This window comes from Dipodomys merriami, unplaced genomic scaffold, assembly GCF_024711535.1.
Source record: "Dipodomys merriami isolate MVZ:Mamm:240054 unplaced genomic scaffold, mDipMer1.0.p SCAF_5, whole genome shotgun sequence".
In the NCBI taxonomy this organism is placed as follows: domain Eukaryota; kingdom Metazoa; phylum Chordata; class Mammalia; order Rodentia; family Heteromyidae; genus Dipodomys; species Dipodomys merriami.
In genome coordinates, this window is record NW_027206068.1 from 71,055,590 (window position 1) to 71,075,193 (window position 19,604).

Here is a 19,604-nt window from a genome sequence, read left to right on the forward strand (position 1 = left end):
TCTACACCATAGACTTCTATGATTTCATCATAAAGAATCATATTGCCCCATTTTTAAGGAAATGGAAAGACTTGGAAAAAAATTATAGTAGGCAAAGTAAGCTAGACCCAAAGAAACATAGGCTGCATGATTTCCTTCATTTGTAATAACCCAAATGTGCCTATAAATCTACAAGTAAACCCAATGGATAGTAAAAGACCAATTAGTACACCTGGACATGATTAATTTAATAGCAATCTAAACATTCATACAGTGAGAACAAAGCAGGATATTCTTAGGAGAGGATCACAAGGAATCAAGAGCTCTGTGCATATGATCATATGAAATGATGCTTATGGAAATGAACTCCAAGAAATGGAAGAGGTTTTTTTTATTATAAGATTTGTAGTTCTTTTTTGCTCCTATCATTTTTTCTTTGATTTATTCCCTTCTGTTGTTATTTTTTATTTCTGTACCCTTTGTCTTGTATATAAGTTTATCTGATTTTGGGAGGGGAGGGGAAGCACAGAAACCATGGGACAAAGGGTGAACCCATTCAGCAGTGAAACCCACTAGAAATGAACTATGCATCTTGGTGGTAGGAGGAGTTAGAAGGGGAAAAACTGAGAGAATGGGGGGGGGTGACACTTTTCAAAAGGAAATGTGCTTATTATCTGACTCATGTAATGGTAACCCATCTGCACATCACCTTTACAATAAAAAAGTTGTGTAGCTTGTTCTTAGGGAGAAAAAATGGCATAAAGATGAAAGTAATAGTGATTTCTTTTTAGAGTAAGCATATTTCTTTGACCTTCAGTAAATCTTCTAGGTCTTTCGCGGGTATTCAAATGGGGTCAGGTGTTAGTCATGCTGTGTAATTTTATGCCAACTATAAATACCTATGATTTTATGAGACAGGTACTGTGTTTGTTACACACTGGAGATTCAGTTTTAAGAAATATAGATGTCAGCTTTGTCTTATGTATAGGCTTTGGGAGAATGCATTAAACAGAAAAAAGTGTAAATGTAAGGAGAATTCAATGCATGTGTTGTGTGACTGCAGAGGAACACATGGGTGTATTCAGGTAGAGTACTCGAAGGGTGTGGAATTTCTCCTAAGAAATTGTCTTCAAAGCTTAGAATGTAGCTCAGGGAGAAAGTGCTTGCCTAGCACGCTTAAAGTCCTGTATTCAGTCTCCAGCACCACAAAGAAATAATGCCAAAAAAAGCAAGCAGAAAAGAAAGAAGGAAAGAAAGAAGAGAGAGAGAGAGAGAGAGAGAGAGAGAGAGAGAGAGAGAGAGAGAGAGAGAGAGAGAGAGAGAGAGAGAGAGAGAGAGAGAGAGAAAGAACAAATGAGAGAGAAAGAGAAGGAAAGAAGAAAAGAAATCAAGGAAGAAATTTTCCTTAACTTGAGATCTAAAAGAGGAAATATACAGCTATTAGTCAACCTTCCCAACCAGATTCCCATCTTTCCAAAGCTTGAAAAACGGATGAGATTCTAGGTTCTAGAGCCTATTGATCCCAGAGCACCTTTAAAAAATGAATGAAATGCAAGAGTGACAGGTGTCCCAGAGTGTAGAGGTAGAACCCTTGGAGACCACTGGCCATCTTTGTCATCAGTGGTGACCAGTTTGTGTTTAACTGTTCTGAGCCCCATGCTTAAGCCCCCATATGAGCAGAAAAAGAGATGTGTGAGCCCAGGAAAGTCAGGCTCAGGCAGATCCTCGGCGAGAACAGTTGATACCACTCAGCTCCGTCAGCACAGGGAGAAGACTTGGGGAAATGGATGTTGCTGATGACAGGTGACAGAAACTCACTTACGCTTGCAAGAAGCCGAAAGAAGAAGTTTATTGATTCAGTGAATTTACATACAAACCAACGGAATAAACCAACCACACAAACACAAAACAACCTATGTATTGACCTGGAGCTTAAGTCACTATTGTACTGAGATATCTAGATTTTTCTTCTTTTAACTTTTATTTTTTTGTACTAGAGTTTAAACTCAAGATCTGAGACCTTGCAAGGCAAGTTTTCTACCACTTGAATGAGCTCCCAGCCCTTTTTGGTATTTTTTTTAATGAGATCTTGCTATCTACCAGGCTGGCTTAGACTATGATTTTATGCCCCTGGCATAGCTAGGCTGGCAAGCACATATCCACACCTAACGTTTCTATAGATTGAGGTGGGAATTTGGATTTTTCTTTTTTGTCAGCCATGGGGCTTGAACTCTGGGCCTGAGCGTGGTTCCTGAGCTCTTCAGCTTAGGGTGAGTGCTCTACCACTTGAGCCACAGTTCCGCTTCTGGTTTTCTGGTGGTTAATTGGAGATAAGAAGCTCACGGACTTTCCTGCCCAGGCTGGCTTTGAACTGCAATCCTTAGATCTCAGCCTCCTGAGTAGCTAGGATTACAGGTGTGAGACACCACACTTTGTATCTATATTTTTGAGAAGTATCTTTGGGGATATAATCTCTTTTTAAAGTTTCTCGTTTTCTTTTGTGTGTGTTTCTTTATACATGAATTCCTCTTTCTGTGAAAATGGTGATCTTGAGACAATGCTGTACCATTTGTAGAATCAGATACGGTTCATAGAAGTCATGATCTCAGAAAGAAATTATCTCCTGCTAGTTCCAAAAGAAGGGCACAGACTTCTCTCTTCAGGCCTTGTGAGCATCCATGCTGAGTCTCTATGTCCCGGGGACAGAGTGCTATGCTTGGACATCAGTGGTTTTACATGCACTTTCATGATAAGAACTCTGAGGATCTTATTCTGCTGCCTCCCCTCTACCCCCCTGCAACTCCTATTTCAGTCAGAGGAAAAGAAAAGACAGTGCTCAAGAGGAAGTTTCATGGAACACATGGAAAAAGATGAAAAGAATCCAGTATAAACAAAGTCAAATTTATATACACGAGAATTAGGTCCCGTTACAGGCTGACTGTAAGCATACCTTCAGTGTATGAGAATAACTACGACAGTTCTTCTAGTTCTATGCTGGGGATCTAGCACACAGTTATCTATGTTTGATCCTTGCTTCTATGCTTGATCCTTGTTCTAGCACTCTTAGTGTGTCAGTTTAAAATTTCAGTTTCTGCGCTTGATAGAGACCATACGATGATGCGCACACACACAGCTCGGCATGCTCACGCTTCTTCATGGATTTACAATAGCATTGACCTTTCAGCATGGAAGCTCCTACAGTAAGGGCCTCATCTAAGGCTGTAGCTTATTTATTTATTTACAGCTTTTGTGGGTTTGTGTGGCACATGCCAATATTTGTGTGGTGGGGTTTTCCTTGTCTTGGTCCATCTAGCTGACATTCACATCAAGTTGTCTAAAACAACTGGAGTTTTAGCTGTCAGTACGTCACAGAATTATTACCCAGAGCAACACCACCGACATTTCCCCAGGCAGGGTGGCTGGTCTCCTCTAAATAGACAAGTGAGCATATGTGATAGAAAAAACACATGTTAAGGAACTAATTCTAATGAATATTTTAAAGGTAAGTATATAAATCAATACCTTCACAGAACTTCACACACATGTCTATATGAAGTTCAGTCCTTTATATTGAAGCTTTAATTTCCAGTAACACACTAGCTTGAAATAAGTCTGTATGTTGTAGGTCCTAGCTCCTTGGGTTGGTACAATGAGAGACTATTGTAGTCCAGTTATCTGGGGGTAGTACATAGAGTATTTTCCATCTGGGAGTTACTGTTACTCATTTTCAAGAAGTGTTTGTTGACCTCTGCTTAAGTCACCTACACAAATGATATTTGGAAAATAAATTTAGAATTAGGATTAAAAATACTGGAAATGGATCCAGAGGAAGACTTTCCTGTGACTAAGTCTCTACATTTAAGCAACTAACTCAATAAAGAAAATGCTCAATGTTAAACAAGGAACAAATTGTGAATATCTTAAAAAAGTATCTTAATCTAAGGGAAAATGATTAATTTATCCATAATGCTAATTTTGAAAAGTCATCAGCTAATTAAATTCCTATCATGCAAAAGAACTGAGAGCATGCTACATGAGACTGAGAGGGGGAAAAAAATCCTGAAAGTTGAAATTTAAGTGAGCATTTGCTGCACCCAATGAGTTACCTTAATGCAGAGAGAACACATTTCATTCGTTTGACTTTCACATAGATAAATAAGATTTCATGGGATTTTCCTCCCATTCGGGCAGAGAAGCGAGGCTGTCTGTCACATCCTTCTGGAGAGGCCAGCCCCAGCTCTCAAAGAAAGGAGCCAGATTCTTTTTCACTGCTTCAGAGAACTTCCTTACCCAGAGATTCATCTTTCTGTGGTTGTCTTTCGGCGCGTTCTGGATGGTCTGGTAGTGGGCAAAAAGCTGGGTGAATGGCTCCCACCCGAAGGCCTCCTGCAGCTGGAAAGACAAAGAAGAGGAAGCACGTGGCCAAGAAAGTCACTCACGAAACATACACCTACGATTACATAGTGGCTCTTAGTTTTTTATCCAACTTGTAATATTAATTTAGTTTTTGTTGATGCACCCCTCCTTCCTCCTCCTCTACAAGTGTATCCTGTGATGGGCACCATGATTTACTGAGCCTCAATACAATCTTAGAGACAGAATTTGTACTTGGCCATCAGTTGATGGACTGCAGGTTCTCAGTAAATGCACTTGCATTAGTATTGTTAGTTCTATCTCTCCTAAGCTTACTAATAAAGACTTGGATCTGAGTGAGGTGAGCTCAAGATTGGAGATGTAGTAGAACTGGGCCCGTGGAGTTCTGGTTTCTGGCCTAACATTTAGGAGTCTATGACCCTATGGAAGGCAGGAGATTAAGACAGAGCCAGATAATAAAGGTTGAGTGCTCTACTGGCAGAGCCACGGAGTTATTGTTAGGTGATAGGATAACATTTATGTCATTCATCCCCTGCCCACCCCCAGCATTTTGGAAAATAGGTTATCAAGGCTTAGGGTAAGGAGTCTGTGAGGAGGATACTGAAGCAATCTGGGTAAGAGGGGAGGTGGATTTTGACATGTTGTTGGCAAGGGAAGGTGAGGAGTCAGAGGAGGTTCCTGACTGGCCTGAACTTCAGCCTCAGAACCCAGAGCAATGGGCACCTTCACTCAGAGTAGAGATAGGACTCTGTTCCCAGAGGCCAGGAGTTGAACTTGGATCTGAAACTTCTGGCTGATTCTATGGCAGTGTTGTGCAGATGTTCAGATTGATGACTTATTAATAAGGAAGCTGGTATATCCAAAAGTCATCACAGTCTTGTTGGAATCACAGAGGCAGGGTGAGCATCCAGAAACAGTGCCACAGGGCCCAAGTCATGATGGTCTATCACAGAAAATGGGCCTTGGGTCTATTCCTTCTAATTATGAGACCAACAATGAACTGCTTGTATATTTTTACCTGGGCTTTCCGAACCTGCAGCATGGACTATAGAGATAACACTTCCTCAGCTAGCAAGAAACTAGAAAGGAAGGTTTGGGGACAGTTACATGACACTGCACATGTCATGGATTTGAATATGAAACCAGAACTTGTCCACGCTTAAGGTTTAGGTTGGAGGTTGCCATTCTGCCAGCAAAAATACCTGATCAGAGTGAGGGGGACATGAGCATCTTCTAAGCTATGAAGATAGCTATCAGGTAAATCTGAAGGGAGCTTCATAATCGTGGTGCATTTTTCATAACGACTCTACCCGTTTTTACCTATTTCCACCAACTTGTGAGGTGGAGGAGAGGAGGGGCCACACTCACTGCCTCCTCCTTATCCTTCCCATGATGCTGACCCACAGAGAGGCCTGCCCTTCTGTGCCCAGGGAGGAGACATATCCCAAAGCCATTGGAGCTGGTGAGGACCTGGTAAGACTGAGGAGCACCAGAAAGCTACCCACAACTGAAGGGTCTTTGTGGACTCCCGTTTCGTCCCTGTCTACCCAGTACCTGGAGATACGTTTCTAGAGCTGTCCACACACTCCATTCACTCAGGGGGGCTCCCTTGTCCACATGCTTTTTGATCCTCTGCCTCCGAGTCTCAGGCCTCAGCGCGGGATGGGCCCGAGCCCTGGGGATGTCCAGAACAGTCTCGTGGATATAGACCGCCCAGAGGTTACACATGGCTTCGTTAGTATGGGGAGGGAAGCTCCAGGCACTCCGCTGGTGATTGTGGCCCAGCTCATGGAGGCCGCTCCAAAGACCGTTGGACCTGATTGCCGCCACCGAGATGAAGTCTCCCACTATTTGTGTCTGGCCCACGATGGGGTATCCTGCGTGCAACAGGCCTGAAGACAGTGACAGGAGAGAGATTTGGTGATGGCTCATGCCCTTCCTAGATGGCACCTCCCCCACCATCCAGAAGAAGGCCTCCAACACATTGCATAGCCCCGTATCAAGCAGAAGAGCATCTGGCTCCACCTTTTACCCATGTTTATGGGCAGCCCAATGGGCCTCCGTCCTGCTCAGGGCCATAGACCCAGTTTGCCATTCTTGTTCCCATCTGGTTCAAAGAGTCAAGTACGGAGAGCATGGCATGAATGTGAACGTATTGTTTATCTCTTCCTACATTTTTAGGTGGTGGGTATTCTTGTCTGTGCCTTCACGCCCTGTGTTTGCATATGAGACCTTTGGGGGGAAAACAGTAAGATTTTCCCTTTTCCAGTACAGTCTTGTATCTTAGGCACTCAGTTTGAAATCCTGAAAATGTACATCAGGCTTCCTCAGCTTTTTTTTTTTCTAAATACTTATATTTTCTCTAGTTTTCCCAAGCTTTACGAAGTCCTCTTAACTCTGCTTAACTTTACCAAATATCTCTTCCCTGTCTCTTTCCACGGCTGTTTTCTCACTGAATCCTCATCTCTTCTCCAGGGGCACACACGAAGAGTTCACACATGGTGTCATTTTATTCTTACTGTTCCTTGACTCTCATTTTGTGAAGATTTAAATAATGATTGACTTTGTGGAGGAACATACTAGGGTGTAAACTCAAGAGCTAGGTGCTGACCCTTAGCTTTTTCATTCAAGGCTGGCACTCTACCATTTGAGCCATACCTTTACTTCTAACTTTGTTCTGGTTAACTAGAGATCAGAGAATCATAATAGATTTTTCTGCCCTTTTAAAATGTATGGTTTGCAGGGTCCTAAATGTCATTATGAACCCTTTCCCCCCTATCAATTTCTGTCAAATTATGCTTTGTAACTCAATTGTACTTAACTTCAGTTAGCAAATACATTTCCAGACTATTTCTCTGAAGCACTCACCAAATAAGACCTGTTCATCAAACACAATCCTCTCCGGCCGGCGGTAAGGGTAGGGCTCAGCCGCCAGCCCAGCCGCTGCCTGCATCATCTCATCCCAGAGCAGAAGCAAGGGCTCTGGGTCCTCGAGAGACTGCAGGCTTGCAGTTGGCACGGTCAGGATGATGTTGTCTGTGATCAGCTCTCCCCAGGGTGCTGGATTCTGCAGGCGAAGACGCTTCCAGTCCTCCTTAGATGTCTTTCCTGGAATAAAAGGTTGCAAAACTGGTCCTGTACCACTTTCCCTGAGTTTCAAAGGAGACATGAGCTATCACCGGATCAGCAATCATCACTTGTATTGACCTAAGACACAAAGCCCTGTCCTTTTCTTCCTCCCCTCTGACCTCCCAGGAGGTGCTCGGCTCCTGCTTAAGCCCTTAGGTTGAAACCCATCACGGCCCCTTCCCAGCCTCCAGAGTGAACGGGATCTTCCTACTTACCCAGTTGGAAGCATGGGGCCAATGAAGCCCCACGGATGGTGATGAGTATACAACCCAGTCTGTAGTCAGAGGGTACAATGATGTAGATGAGGCCCCCCCACAGCCAGGAGAAGGATTTCTTCTCTTTATCTAAGTTGAAGGTCTGTGTCACCACCGGGGGGCGGAAGTAAGTTTTTGCATGGCTGATGTTGTCTGTATGGCAGCCAATGAGGACCTGTTAGAGTAAGCACAAGTCACCCTGGGTCCACTCTGAACCCCGCCCCCTGTCTGTCTCCCCCTACTCTCTCTTCTTTCTCTCCCTGCACATAAGTCTCTTAGGCCAGAGAGAATTGGGGCTACTCTTTTTTAGGTCTTTTTAAAAAAATATTTTCTTGTAAAGATGCTGTACAGAGAGGTTACAGTTACATCAGTAAGGTAATGAGCACATTTCTTTTTTTTTTTTTTTTGTCCAGTCGTGGAGCCTGAACTCTAGGCCTGGACACTGTCCCTCAGCTCTTCAGCTCAAGGCTAATGCTCTACCACTTGAGCCACAGCGCCTCTTCCCGCTTTTTTCTTTTTGCTTATGTGGTGCTGAGGAATCGAACCCAGGGCCTCATGCATGCAAGGCAAGAGCTCTACCACTGAGCCACCTTCCCAGCCCAATGAGCACATTTCTTGTTGGGCATTGTTACCCCCTCCTTTTTTTTCCTCTCACTATCCCTTCCCTCCCTATTGGGGCCACACTTGTCCCTAGCAGAGGTGGGAGAAAGAGCATCTACACACTTGAATGAATAAAGAATACCTCTATTCATCTATTTTCTTCAGAGCATCTCTTTCTTGTTTTCTGTAGAGTTCAAGGATTTTTTTTTTTTTTGGTCGGTCATGGGGCCTGAGTTCTGGGCCTGGGCGCTGTCCCTCAGCTCTTCAGCTCAAGGCTAGCGCTCTACCACTTGAGCCACAGCACCACTTCTGGCTTTTTCTGCTTATGTGGTGCTGAGGAATCAAACCCAGAACCTCATGCATGTGAGGTAAGCACTCTACCACTGAGCCACCTTCCCGGCCCAAGGATGATTTTTATTTAAGTAAAACCAGTCTAAAAGTAAATACTGACTCATGGAATGCACTGACTACACCCCTGACATCTCTGAGTCTCAGGTAAAGAAAGGCTGTGGAAGAAATTCTTTTTTCTTCCTTTCCTTTTCTTTTTCTTTTTCTTTTGTTGGTCATGACGCTTGAACTAAGGACTTAGAAGTTGTCCCTTAGCTTTGTTTGCTCAAGGCCAGCACTCTACCCCTTTGAGCCACAGCACCACTTCTGTTTTTCTAGTGGCCAGTTGGAAATAAGGGTATCACAGATTTTTTCCTGCCTGGGCTGGCGTCAAACTGAGATCCTCAGATCTCAGCCTCCTAAGGAGTTAGGATTGCAGGTGTGAGTCACTGGCGCCTGGTTCTGTGGAAGTAATTCTAACATGTTGAAGGTTGGACAATATTTGGAAAGGAGCAATCAGGAAAGGAGCAATCATCTGTGGAACTTTGGCTCTGAGCTAAAAAGGAAGTAAGCTTCATGGGTCTGTACTATGGTCCAGACTCTGCTAAGTGTTTTGTAGTATGTACCCTACTGATTGTGTAGGCCAGGCTTCGGCTTTTCTGTGACTATTTCTCTTGTCTGTAAACTGGGAATGGTACCTTCCTTGTATGGCTGGTGGGATTGTTGAGAGAATCCCAAAAGTTATTGTGAGAAGAAGGGAAGGTGCTATGGAAATGCCAGAAGTTGACATCGTAGGACAGATACTTCACCTTCAGTTTAGCACCAACAGCTTTAGCAGGCAGTGTTACTTCTACAGTCTCCCCTTCGGGCAGGTAGAGGCCGGTGCTCACCCAGGAGTTGTGGTTTTCTGACAAAAGTCATAAGAAAGACTGAAGTTATTGCAGTGGCAAGATTTCACCTTCATGCAGAATTCCCACAGACCCTTTGAGAGCTCTGGGCTCTGTTAGGCACTCCTTCACTCACCAGACTGCCCACCCCCACTCCGAATCCCTAACGTATGGCTTCTTCAAAGTTTAGGGGCGCCAGGATCCAGAAGCTCACACCTGTCTCCCTCGTCTCTCAAAACTGAGATCTGAGGATCACAGTTCGAAGCCAGCCTCAGGAAGAAAAGTCCATGAGACTCTTATCTTCAATGAACCAGCACAGAGTCAGAAGTGGAGGTGTGGCTCAAGTGGTACAGCACCAGCCGTGGGTGAAAAAAACCAGAGAGGACACCCGAGCCCTGAGTTGAAGCCCTAATAGCAACACACACATTTTTTCTTTTAAAGTAAATCTATATTGGAGGTGGAATTAGGGCCTTGTACCTATTAGGTGAATGCTCTACCACTACCAGACTGTCCCAACAGATCAACATTGGACACGCTGCCCTATGCCTATTGTCAGAAGTATAAATAGGAGGATCACAGTTGACCTTTGAGAGGAAAGGTCTTCTGGAACGATGCTGAAGCTGGCCACTCTGCCATCCCCCCCCCGACCCCCCCCCCCCGCCATTCTCTACACAGCCCTGGGTCCTCTCTCCATTCCATACCTGTGTGGATCTCAATAGTGACGGGAGATTCTGTGGCAGGTAGAAAGGCAGGATGATCCAGCAGCATAGAGCTCTCAATTCCTGACTTGACCAGTTCTCCAGCCAGGGATATGAGTACAGCTTGTGAGCTCCCCTTGGTGATGGGGTTCTCCTTGCTCACAAGTGGTAAGCCGTCCCACTTGATCATCTGCAGGATATGATTCTTCATAGACTGGTAGATGGGTGCATGGTGATTCAGGATTTGGAACAGGTAGGAGCAGTCTTGTACGAGCTTCTCCAGCCAGCTCTCTTCTATGGAGCCCTTCTCACTGTACAGCGAGGTGGCAAGTTGGGAGAGCGCGGTCCGGATGTGGTAGTTTCTGTCTCCAGGCTTAGGGACCGGAACGCGGTCTCGTTTACCTGTCTGATCTGTGATGCCAAGGCCAAAGGTGGTAAGGAACCTATTCTCGGGGAACTGTGTCATGCATTTCTCTTCTGGGTGCCTGAGGCTCCAAAGCCAGGCATGTCTTCCAATCAGCAACCCTCCACCTTCTGCCACAAATTCCTCCACCTCCTGGGGATCCATTTGGGCAAGTGAGAAACAGCCACAGAAGACACTCAAGTTACTGCTCAGAACTTCTGTGCTGGTCCATTCGAAGTTATACTTTGATAACATAGGGCCCAGAGCTCTCATTTTGGAGTCTAAGCCAATTTTACCTTTCTTCGTCCCAACCAGCCAGTGTAAAGCATTGATCACAAATGGGTGCATCTTGTGGCTGAGGATCAGGTTCTCGTGGCCCCCCACCACTACGCGGCCACGGCCGTAGTGGGAAGCTGCAAGAAAGCAGCCGGAGGAGCTGTCCAGGCCCAGGGGAAAGGCCAGCTCTCCGTGCACCAGCAGCAGTGAGGGAATGCCCCCTGCCCGGATGTCCAGCTCAGAAATTCCTTCCAGGAGCTGCTTCTGGTCCTCTGCCAGCTCTTCATCACACCTAGGAAAAGACATTTCCACATGAGAGCCTCTGGAATGAAGTCTAACAACAGAAGACCCAAGAGCCAAGGTCATGTGGTACCAAACTACCAAACTGTCAGGAAGGGAAAACCCAGCCAAGGGGAACTTCTGCCATTTTAATTTCTGGAAGTATCACCTGGAGAAAAAGGCGTAGTCCTTTTCTTCTTCTCAGTCAAGTCAGGATAAAAAAAAAAGGATCACCACATGATTTTTAACTGGCCACGGAAACAGTTCAATGCTTTATTGAATTGTACATTGTATGATTTATGTATCTTCAAATCAGGTTTAAATGAGAGAATTTAACATTATGCAGGTGAGGTTTTTTTGTTTCTAGACCCCCAATATGTGTTGAAAAGGACAAATGTCCTAGGCAAATGTCCTAGGATGAACTGCTGTCTCAGTCAACATTTTGTTGATGATTCTGATTTACCTGTGGTGCATCTGAACTATTAGACATATGAAATAAATCAAGTTGGGAAAACAAGTCTGTCATCTCTAAAGAGAATCATCTTGTTCATAAATTTGGAAGACATGAATTATATATACACATGCATAATACATGTAACACCAATAAAAAGGCAATAAAATTCTGAAATTATCTCTATCAGAGCTATCTAGACTTTTATTATATTTTTATTTTCCTTCCTTCATTTCTTCCTTCTTTTTCTTTTTGTGCTTCCTTCTTCCTTTCTTTCCTTCCTTCCTACTTCTGTGTTGGAAGTAGAATCGAGGTCCTGTACCTGTTAAGTAAATACTCTACCACTGCCTATATCTCCAGACCATCTCAACCAATTAAATCTGGGCATGCTGGCCTATACCTATCATAGGAAGTATAAATAGGAGGATCACAGTTTAGATCAGCAGAAGTGTAAATGTGAGGCTCTATTAAAAGATAACTAAAGCAAAAAAGGCTGAGGTTATTGCTCAAGTGATAGAGTGTCTGCCTGGAAAACACAAAGCCCTGAATTCCAAGTCCAGAACCAGACGAAAAGAACAAATGGTAGAGGAAAATGCTTGCAATGTGCAAAATAGTCAAAGAAGTAATATCTATAATACAGAAAAATGCAGTCCATCATCAATCAGAAAAAGACTAAGACTATGTAAAAATTTAAGTACAAAATAGACATGTCAAAAATAGACATCTCAAAAAAGAAACACATATTGCTATAACTATAGTAATCATCCTCTACATTTGTAATCAGAAAAACACATTAAGGTAACACTTTCACAGTTCTTACTGACAATATGTTAAACAAGAGTTAACAATATCCAATATTAGCAATATTCTGGGGCTACAGTTTTATGAGTGAAGTTGTTAATTGCCTTTTATGATGACAAATTTTCAGTATCCCTTGATGTTTCAGAGACAAATATTTTTGAACTAACAATTCACCTTCTCAGACTGAATGCCTCTCCATCTCGGTTGCATTTATAAGCAATGACATATGAGTCATTTTGAAGCTTTAAGTAACAGCAGCTAGGACTTCAGATTCAAATACCTATTGTTAAATAAATTACGCTTTCACATCCTCTCTAGGATGTTATTCATCTGTGACAGAGTGACATATGTCTATATTTATAAATGTTCATATATATACACACATATGTACATGCATATATGGATTAGTCAGAAGAGAAAGAACAAATTGATTTATCTAGTTCTTAGGATTCACAGCAAACAAAGGACAGATGTAGCACATTTGACCCAATCCTCTGGTCAGGACTGCTCAGTTTTTCTCTAATCTTTGCAGAGAATCTGAATCCTGCTCCACTATGGAGGCTGATGCTACAGGGCTTTCTCCAGTCCCACCATCCTATTTCTGACCTGCTTTGGCTCAGACATAACACTCCTCTAATGATCCCATTTTGCTTCTAGAGAGAAAAATTACTGCTGTAAAGCTGCCTGGCTTATATGCGTTTCTTTTCTATCCTTGAAGTACACCAAGGCTCACATTTTTTTTTCATGTCTTCATTCAGGGCTTACTTGTCATCTAATGTGTCAAGGATTACATGAGATATTAGCAATACCATCCTAGGCAAAACAGACACGTGCCTTATTTCCCATGAACATCATACACCTCTTATTAGCTTCCTGACCATTTCTTCGTAATTATTTATCATTGGAAGGCTCAACTGTAAGCAACACAGAAAACTGCCTTCTCTCAAAGCAGTTAACAGCCAGTCCACAGTAGCTGTGACAAAGGCCATGGTTACATTGCTAATCTGCAAGGATTCAGCAGTGACCCCATTTCCCCTCTGCTGGGCTGAAAGCTCCTTAAACATAGAAAGCGGAGGGAGTGGAATGCGAGGCTTAGCAGTAAGCGTGAGGCCTTCCCCGCCGAGCTCAAGCCTCCCAGGACTGCTGGCATTTCACCAGGATCAAACTCCCCTCCGAGAGGCCTTGCTCACCTGAGGTCCAGCGGAATTAAGGGCATCTTCTGAGAGACTTTGAAATTGTCTATTTTCCCTTGAATGTTGGTGAAGTACACACCAGCCACACTGGTCACCAGGTTCCCGGGGAACCTGGAAAGCACGTTGTGATGGCCATGCATATTGGCCCAAGCCCAGGCGTGGCCAGCGATGAGCACGCCCCCTCCGCTCTTCAAGAATCGGAACAGCTTCTCCATCAGGTTCTCATGGAAGGCACTGGTGCAGTAAACTCCCGAGGGGTCACCAGGTTCTGACCTGATCTTCGTATCAACGCCGTGTCTTTTCAGAAGGCCTCCGACTATCAGCAGGGACGGGTGCAGGGTGATGGGAGAACCAAGGAAGGGACAGAGCCAGCTCACTGCATTGACCAGAAATGGAGTGAAACTAGGCTGAAACAAGTAATGCTCATGGCCCACCACCAGGATGCGGCCATCACCGTAGGAGGACGCAGCAATCAGCACCTGGCCCTTCTCATTCACCATCACTGGAAAAGCCTCCTTGCTGACCAGAAGGAGTTCAGAGGGGATGTGCACTTTACTGAGATCCCAACGTTCCACTCCCTCCACTAGATTTTCAAAATAATCCTTGGCCGTGGCTTCCACGTTTTCTCCCATGGTTTGGTCAGCTGCTGCAGAAGAACAAAGATTGAGTATGCTGAGTGAATTAGCAAAAACTGAATGGATGAAGGCCAGAGGTCTTCCTCTTCCAGTACTGCCAGTGTTTCTGGCCAGACTTGGTATAATTAAGAGTCCTCATCTGTCTGTTTGTTTCCTGGGCTAGACCAACTCCAGTGGATGCCTTCTAAGGATCTTCATTGTCCTGGCTTCTATTCATTACTGGGCCATGACTTTGTATCCTCCCGGCCCCTCTTCTCACCCAAAGGTTGAACAAGGCTTTCTGTTACTAGTGTGTACCTCTACCATCTGAGAGGCCTCCTCTTCCTGTCTATCCCTTGCCTAGGATTTATGGAGATAAATCCTTTACTAGCTCAAACAGTATTCACAGGTAACTGAGACCATCTCTGTGTTCTCAAAAGTTACTCTGAGATCCAAATCCTTAGGCTTGCTTTTCCTAACTGTATAGGGATGAGACTATTAGCCTTGGGAAGTATCAGTGTGAAGACTGATGGAAGCATTAACACAAACATTTGGTACTTGGAAATACCAGAAGCAAATTCTACTGTGCTTACGATTCATCACGACTTCTCTGATGACATGAAACACTACATTCTTAGAATTACAATTTCTCTCTTCCACTCTCCTCCTTGAAGACTCTGTCACCAAACTTTGTCAAGTACTGGATGGTGGCACGATTCCTACGATCAGTAGCCCTTGTTCAAGATCTCAATACTTCATTCTGCAACTAAACCAGTCCACAAACTTTAACTCTCACATGAACTACCTTCACAGAGGCCTCCAAAACTTTACCATGGTTCGGCAACAAACATTTCTTTAGCCTGGTGGGCACTGTGGGCACTATGGGTACTGCCCTGGCAGAGTCTTTCATCCTTTTCTCCCATTGCTTTGCTCCATAAAGACCCAGCTTTATTTGGAAAATATGGACATGACCTGTGATTTCTAGTCTCTGTCAAGTCACTTCCCAATTTTCCATACTTTCTTCACTTCCTTTGCCTTTTTGCCAATACTCATTTCTAACATTTTAAATGATTAAGTGTCTCTAGTTCTGAGAACATAGTCTATCATAGATGACACTGGACACAGGATCTTCCAACTCAAATCCATTTGGGAGCAGGTGGACAATTGAGAGACACACGCTGCTTGCTGCTCAGTTCAACTAGCACCTAATTGTTGGGCTGGTAAAGAGAGGGGAGGAGAACCTTATTCGTGAGGAGAAATGTGGAGGCTCAGCAAGATATTTTGATTGATATAGCAAAGCCATAGAGGTGATTAGTTTGCCAACAGTTAAAAGGTTATCCCATTAAAGCTGAAGGGAGTAAGCATACTTCCTCCTGTGGGTGCTTGGAGTACCTGAAGATTAGCTCACCTCCTGTCCAGTCAGTGCCTTTTATCCATGAGCAAAGAGTTGGTCAGAGGTAAAGACAAAGAAATTTTACTTTGGACAAAGCGATAGATTGTTTTCTCTGACAAATTCTAGGGAGAGGATTGGTCAGCCTCAGGGGAAAAAATCCTGTAGAAGACAATAATTAGGTATGTAGAGAAAGATAAGACATCCATCTCCTGGCTTTGCTTGAGAAGCACAAGTGTGTTTGAAGTATGACTGGAGGGAGAAGGTGCTGGAAAAGCAGAAGGAACCCGTTAAGGCAGCCATATGTCTCCATCAGGAAGTTAGGATTGGGCGTCCATTTCCCCTCCACACTAAGGATGCACATTGAATTGGGGACACCAGGTCACCAACCTATGATAGTCGGTGGCTCTGCATGAAGCAGGTGTTCTGCTCTGCAGCCTGGGCATCTGGGAGAGAGTGAGCAGGCCAAGCCTTCTCAGCATGGAGTGGAATGGCTAGAGATTCATGTCTCTGGCATAAAACATACTCTTCATCACAGTGGCTACTTTAATCATAAAGTGGCTACTTGAAGTCGAAAGAAGAGGTTCAGTTGCAAAGCGAAATAAGGAAATGGTTTGCACACGGCCCCCATCCCAGGCATTTCCCAAGTTGGAGTGCAATCAGTGAGTCCCAGGGGCTCTGTGACTCCCATGATGTAGGATGGACTCTGGCCTCTGCACAGGGTCTCGGAGGGGGTTGGGGGACTTGGAGACTGTGTGTTCAGGAAATGATACAGGAAAGGTTTGACATTACCTTTAAATAAATTGATTTCAGGCTTTCCATCTTCTGTGATGAACCATTAGATTTTTAAAGGAATTGTATGGAGGTTGTGTGTGTGTGTGTGTGTGTGTGTGTGTGTGTGTGTGTGTGTGTGTGTGTGTGTGTGTGTGTGTGTGTGTGTGTGTGTGTGTGTGTGTGTGTGCGCGCGCGCGCGCACCTGCCCTGGGACTTGAACTCAGGCCCTGGGCACTGTCGCCAAGCTTGTATGTTTAAGATTGCCACTCTACCACCTGAGCCAGAAGCTCCATTTCTTGCTTTTTAGTACTTAAATAGAAACAAGAGTCTCATGGATTTTCCTGCCCAGGCTGGCTTTGAACTGCAGTCCTCAGATCTCAGCTTCCCAAGAAGCTAGGATTACGGGTGTTCCACCCACACCTGGCACTTTTTGTTTTTGATGCCTCTTCTTGGCCACTTCCATCCTTCACCTATTGGATCCTAGAGCTTCCATGACATACATGCAGAGAATTCTTACACTGTTCTGGGCTACAATTTTCTCCTGCAGTGAAGGGGTGGTCTCTAAATCCCTGAGTCCTGAGACTCTGATTGCCCATCACAGCCAAAAAAAAAAAAGACTGTAACAACTGGGTGACAGTGGCTCGTGCCTGTAATCCTAGCTACTCAGGAGGCTGAGATCTGAGGATCACAGTTCAAAGCCAGCCCAGGGAAGGAAAGCCCGTGAGACTTTTATCTCCATTGAACCACCAGAAAACCGGAAGTGGCACCATGGCTCAAGTAGTAGAGTGCTCGCCTTCAGCTGAAGAGCTCAGGCAGGGACAGTGCTCAGGCCCAGAGTTCAAGTCCCACAACCAACAACATCAACAACAAAAAAGACTGTAACAAGAGGTAAGAAGGATGGACTGGGACGTGAACAAAGGAAAAAGAATCAGAGGACTGAGAAAATGAGAACAAGAAAAGAGAAAGACAGAAAGACTCATCCTCCTCCAAACATTTTGAGTACCTTGCAGGTTTAATTTGAGCATGCTGTACTTGTGCCTTTTCCCTAACACAGGAGCCCAGTGCGCACTTCCTCTCTTTGAGGATGGTTTGTCTTGCCCATCCCCCTTCACATTTGAATTTCTTCCTGATGTCGCTGTTTAGAGAAGGTGGAGGAGCCTTACAAGGAGATTGGCTCTGAGACTGACGCCTTTATCCAGGAACTGGGTTCATTCTTTCAGGAATACAGAGTTCTCTCGCTCTCGGGACTGCTAAAGGGAGATGATTTTGGAAAGCGAGCCCCCCCCCCCACCGTGATCCTCTCTCCCCTTCCATTTTTCCAGCAAGAGATAAAGCCATATGGGGGTCCTTGCCAATGCAACTGTCCTATCTTGAACTTCTCAGCATCCAGATCTGTGAGCTAAGGTCAACTTCTTCATAAATCACATATCCTTGGTGTCTTGTCACTGCAACAGGCAATCGACCAAGACATAGCAGGACTAGAAGAGGAAAGGCCCCAGCTCCCAATTCCCATACACAAGGAAGGAGAGAGGAGGACAGCAGCCTCCTTCCATACCAACACAGCGGGAAAATTCACATTCTGGAAGCAACCAGAGACACTCACCTGGATGTCTTCTGACTGGAGTTCAGATCTCCTGGGAGAGAAGAGAGTCTGTGCAGAATCCAGGAGTGCATGGTCAGGAGACTCTATATATAGAGAACGGCGTGATTGCTTTTCAGTATATCCTTCTTCCTACTTCCTGGTGGCACTTGGCTGCGACACATCCCTGAACTCTCCCAGCGTTCATTCACCTTATACCTCCCCAGAGCCATTTCACTTGGGGTCTGGGCTAAGTGATTTAGGATCTAGGATTTTTTTTTCCAGCAGTGTCAAGTGTTTGCCAATAGTCAAGTCTGTGTTTTGTGTTTTCCTGTGGTAAACGACTGAGTCTTGACAAAGCTCTGATCCCAATTAGTCACAAACATGGATGACTATGGTAAGGAATGGTGGCTGGTTGAGGCAAAGCCTTTGAAAACAATGAGTGAAAGCGGAGGTTTGCAACACCCCACTCCTGGGGTGGGGATGGGGATGGAGGGGAATGCCAGTGAACTGTGTCCTTGGAGGAGGCTCAGTCTTTGACTTCTCATTTGATCCTGGGTTAGGAAATTGGAGACCACCTTGGGCAATGTGAGTCATGTGATTTGTCCCTTGAACAAGAGGCACAAACCAGTTTGGGGTACAGACCCTACCAGCTAACGGTGACCTCCCAAGAAGTTTCTGAGTGCAACTCTACAGATCTAGGAAGATGCATGACTGTGAATATAGATTCACCCAAACCTAATATGTCAGACATCTACTTACTGGCAAATGCCATTGGCCAGTTATGCCTAGTGATGAATTTACTGAATGCATGTGTTCCATTTAGCTATTTGTAATGTACGAGGGACATATTTTAATGGAGGGTGAAAATATGTTTCTTTTTTAGTTTGGGTAGCTTGTATTTTAGTGTATCCTTACACCTAAAAGAATTTTCAATTGTTCTTTTCACCAAAACCTTGCTACTGTAGCTGGAGTAAGACAGATCAGAAAATCTGCTCTCCCTGACAAAAGGGGGGAATAAAGAGACCTGAAAAGAATTAATATTAGAGAAGAGAAAGAGCTGAAAATGAATTGAGGAAACATCATCACAAATAGTTTGAAAACAACAATACGCTTTTCCCCCAGAGCAGAAAACATGGAACTCCTGAAACTGAAAGTAGATACTATTTGAAGACAATATATATATATATAATATACATATTATGTATATATATATATATATATATCCGAACTCAAAACTAGTTATTTGAAAAATCAAATCTGCTAGGCATAGTGGTACATGCCTATAATCTTAGCTACTAGGAAGGTAGATTGAGAGTATCACAATTTAAAGCGAGACCAAGTAAAAAGTTAGTGAGACCTGGGTTCCAACAAACAAGTTGGGCATAGTTGAACACATTTCAACTCCAGCTACTTAAAAAGTAAAGACAAGATAATCTCTTTTGCAGGTCTGCCAAGACAAACATAGCATGAGAAGACTCTATTTGAAAATCAAACTAAAAGTTAGCAAACGTAATGAGGGATGGATCTTATGGTACCTAGAAAGCCCTGAGTTCTACCAGCAAAAAATAAAACTAAGTCTAATCTTTGCTGAAA

General features: G+C 44.1%; 1 protein-coding gene across 1 annotated transcript; it reads right to left on the reverse strand.

Annotated features, from left to right (window-relative positions):
- Window positions 1–4,122: 4,122 nt before the first annotated feature.
- LOC138810220 (TRPM8 channel-associated factor 3-like) lies at window positions 4,123–14,283 on the reverse strand. Its single transcript, XM_069997382.1, has 7 exons — window positions 13,649–14,283; window positions 10,252–11,219; window positions 9,473–9,570; window positions 7,698–7,911; window positions 7,222–7,461; window positions 5,908–6,245; window positions 4,123–4,371 (listed from the first exon to the last, which is right to left on the reverse strand). The coding sequence occupies exons 1-7, from the start codon at window positions 14,281–14,283 to the stop codon at window positions 4,123–4,125; spliced, it is 2,742 nt and encodes a 913-aa protein (XP_069853483.1).
- Between the last annotated feature and the right edge of the window lie 5,321 nt (window positions 14,284–19,604).

What these genes read in the sequence shown, in the direction of transcription:
- LOC138810220 (XM_069997382.1), bottom strand. Translation starts at nt 14,283, where the DNA reads ATGGGAGAAAACGTGGAAGCCACGGCCAAGGATTATTTTGAAAATCTA. An exon ending in TTAATTCCGCTGGACCTCAG is followed by an intron (nt 11,220 to 13,648) that starts GTGAGCAAGGCC and finishes GTCTTTTCCTAG; the next exon opens with GTGTGATGAAGAGCTGGCAG. An exon ending in GGCCCCATGCTTCCAACTGG is followed by an intron (nt 7,462 to 7,697) that starts GTAAGTAGGAAG and finishes CTTTTATTCCAG; the next exon opens with GAAAGACATCTAAGGAGGAC.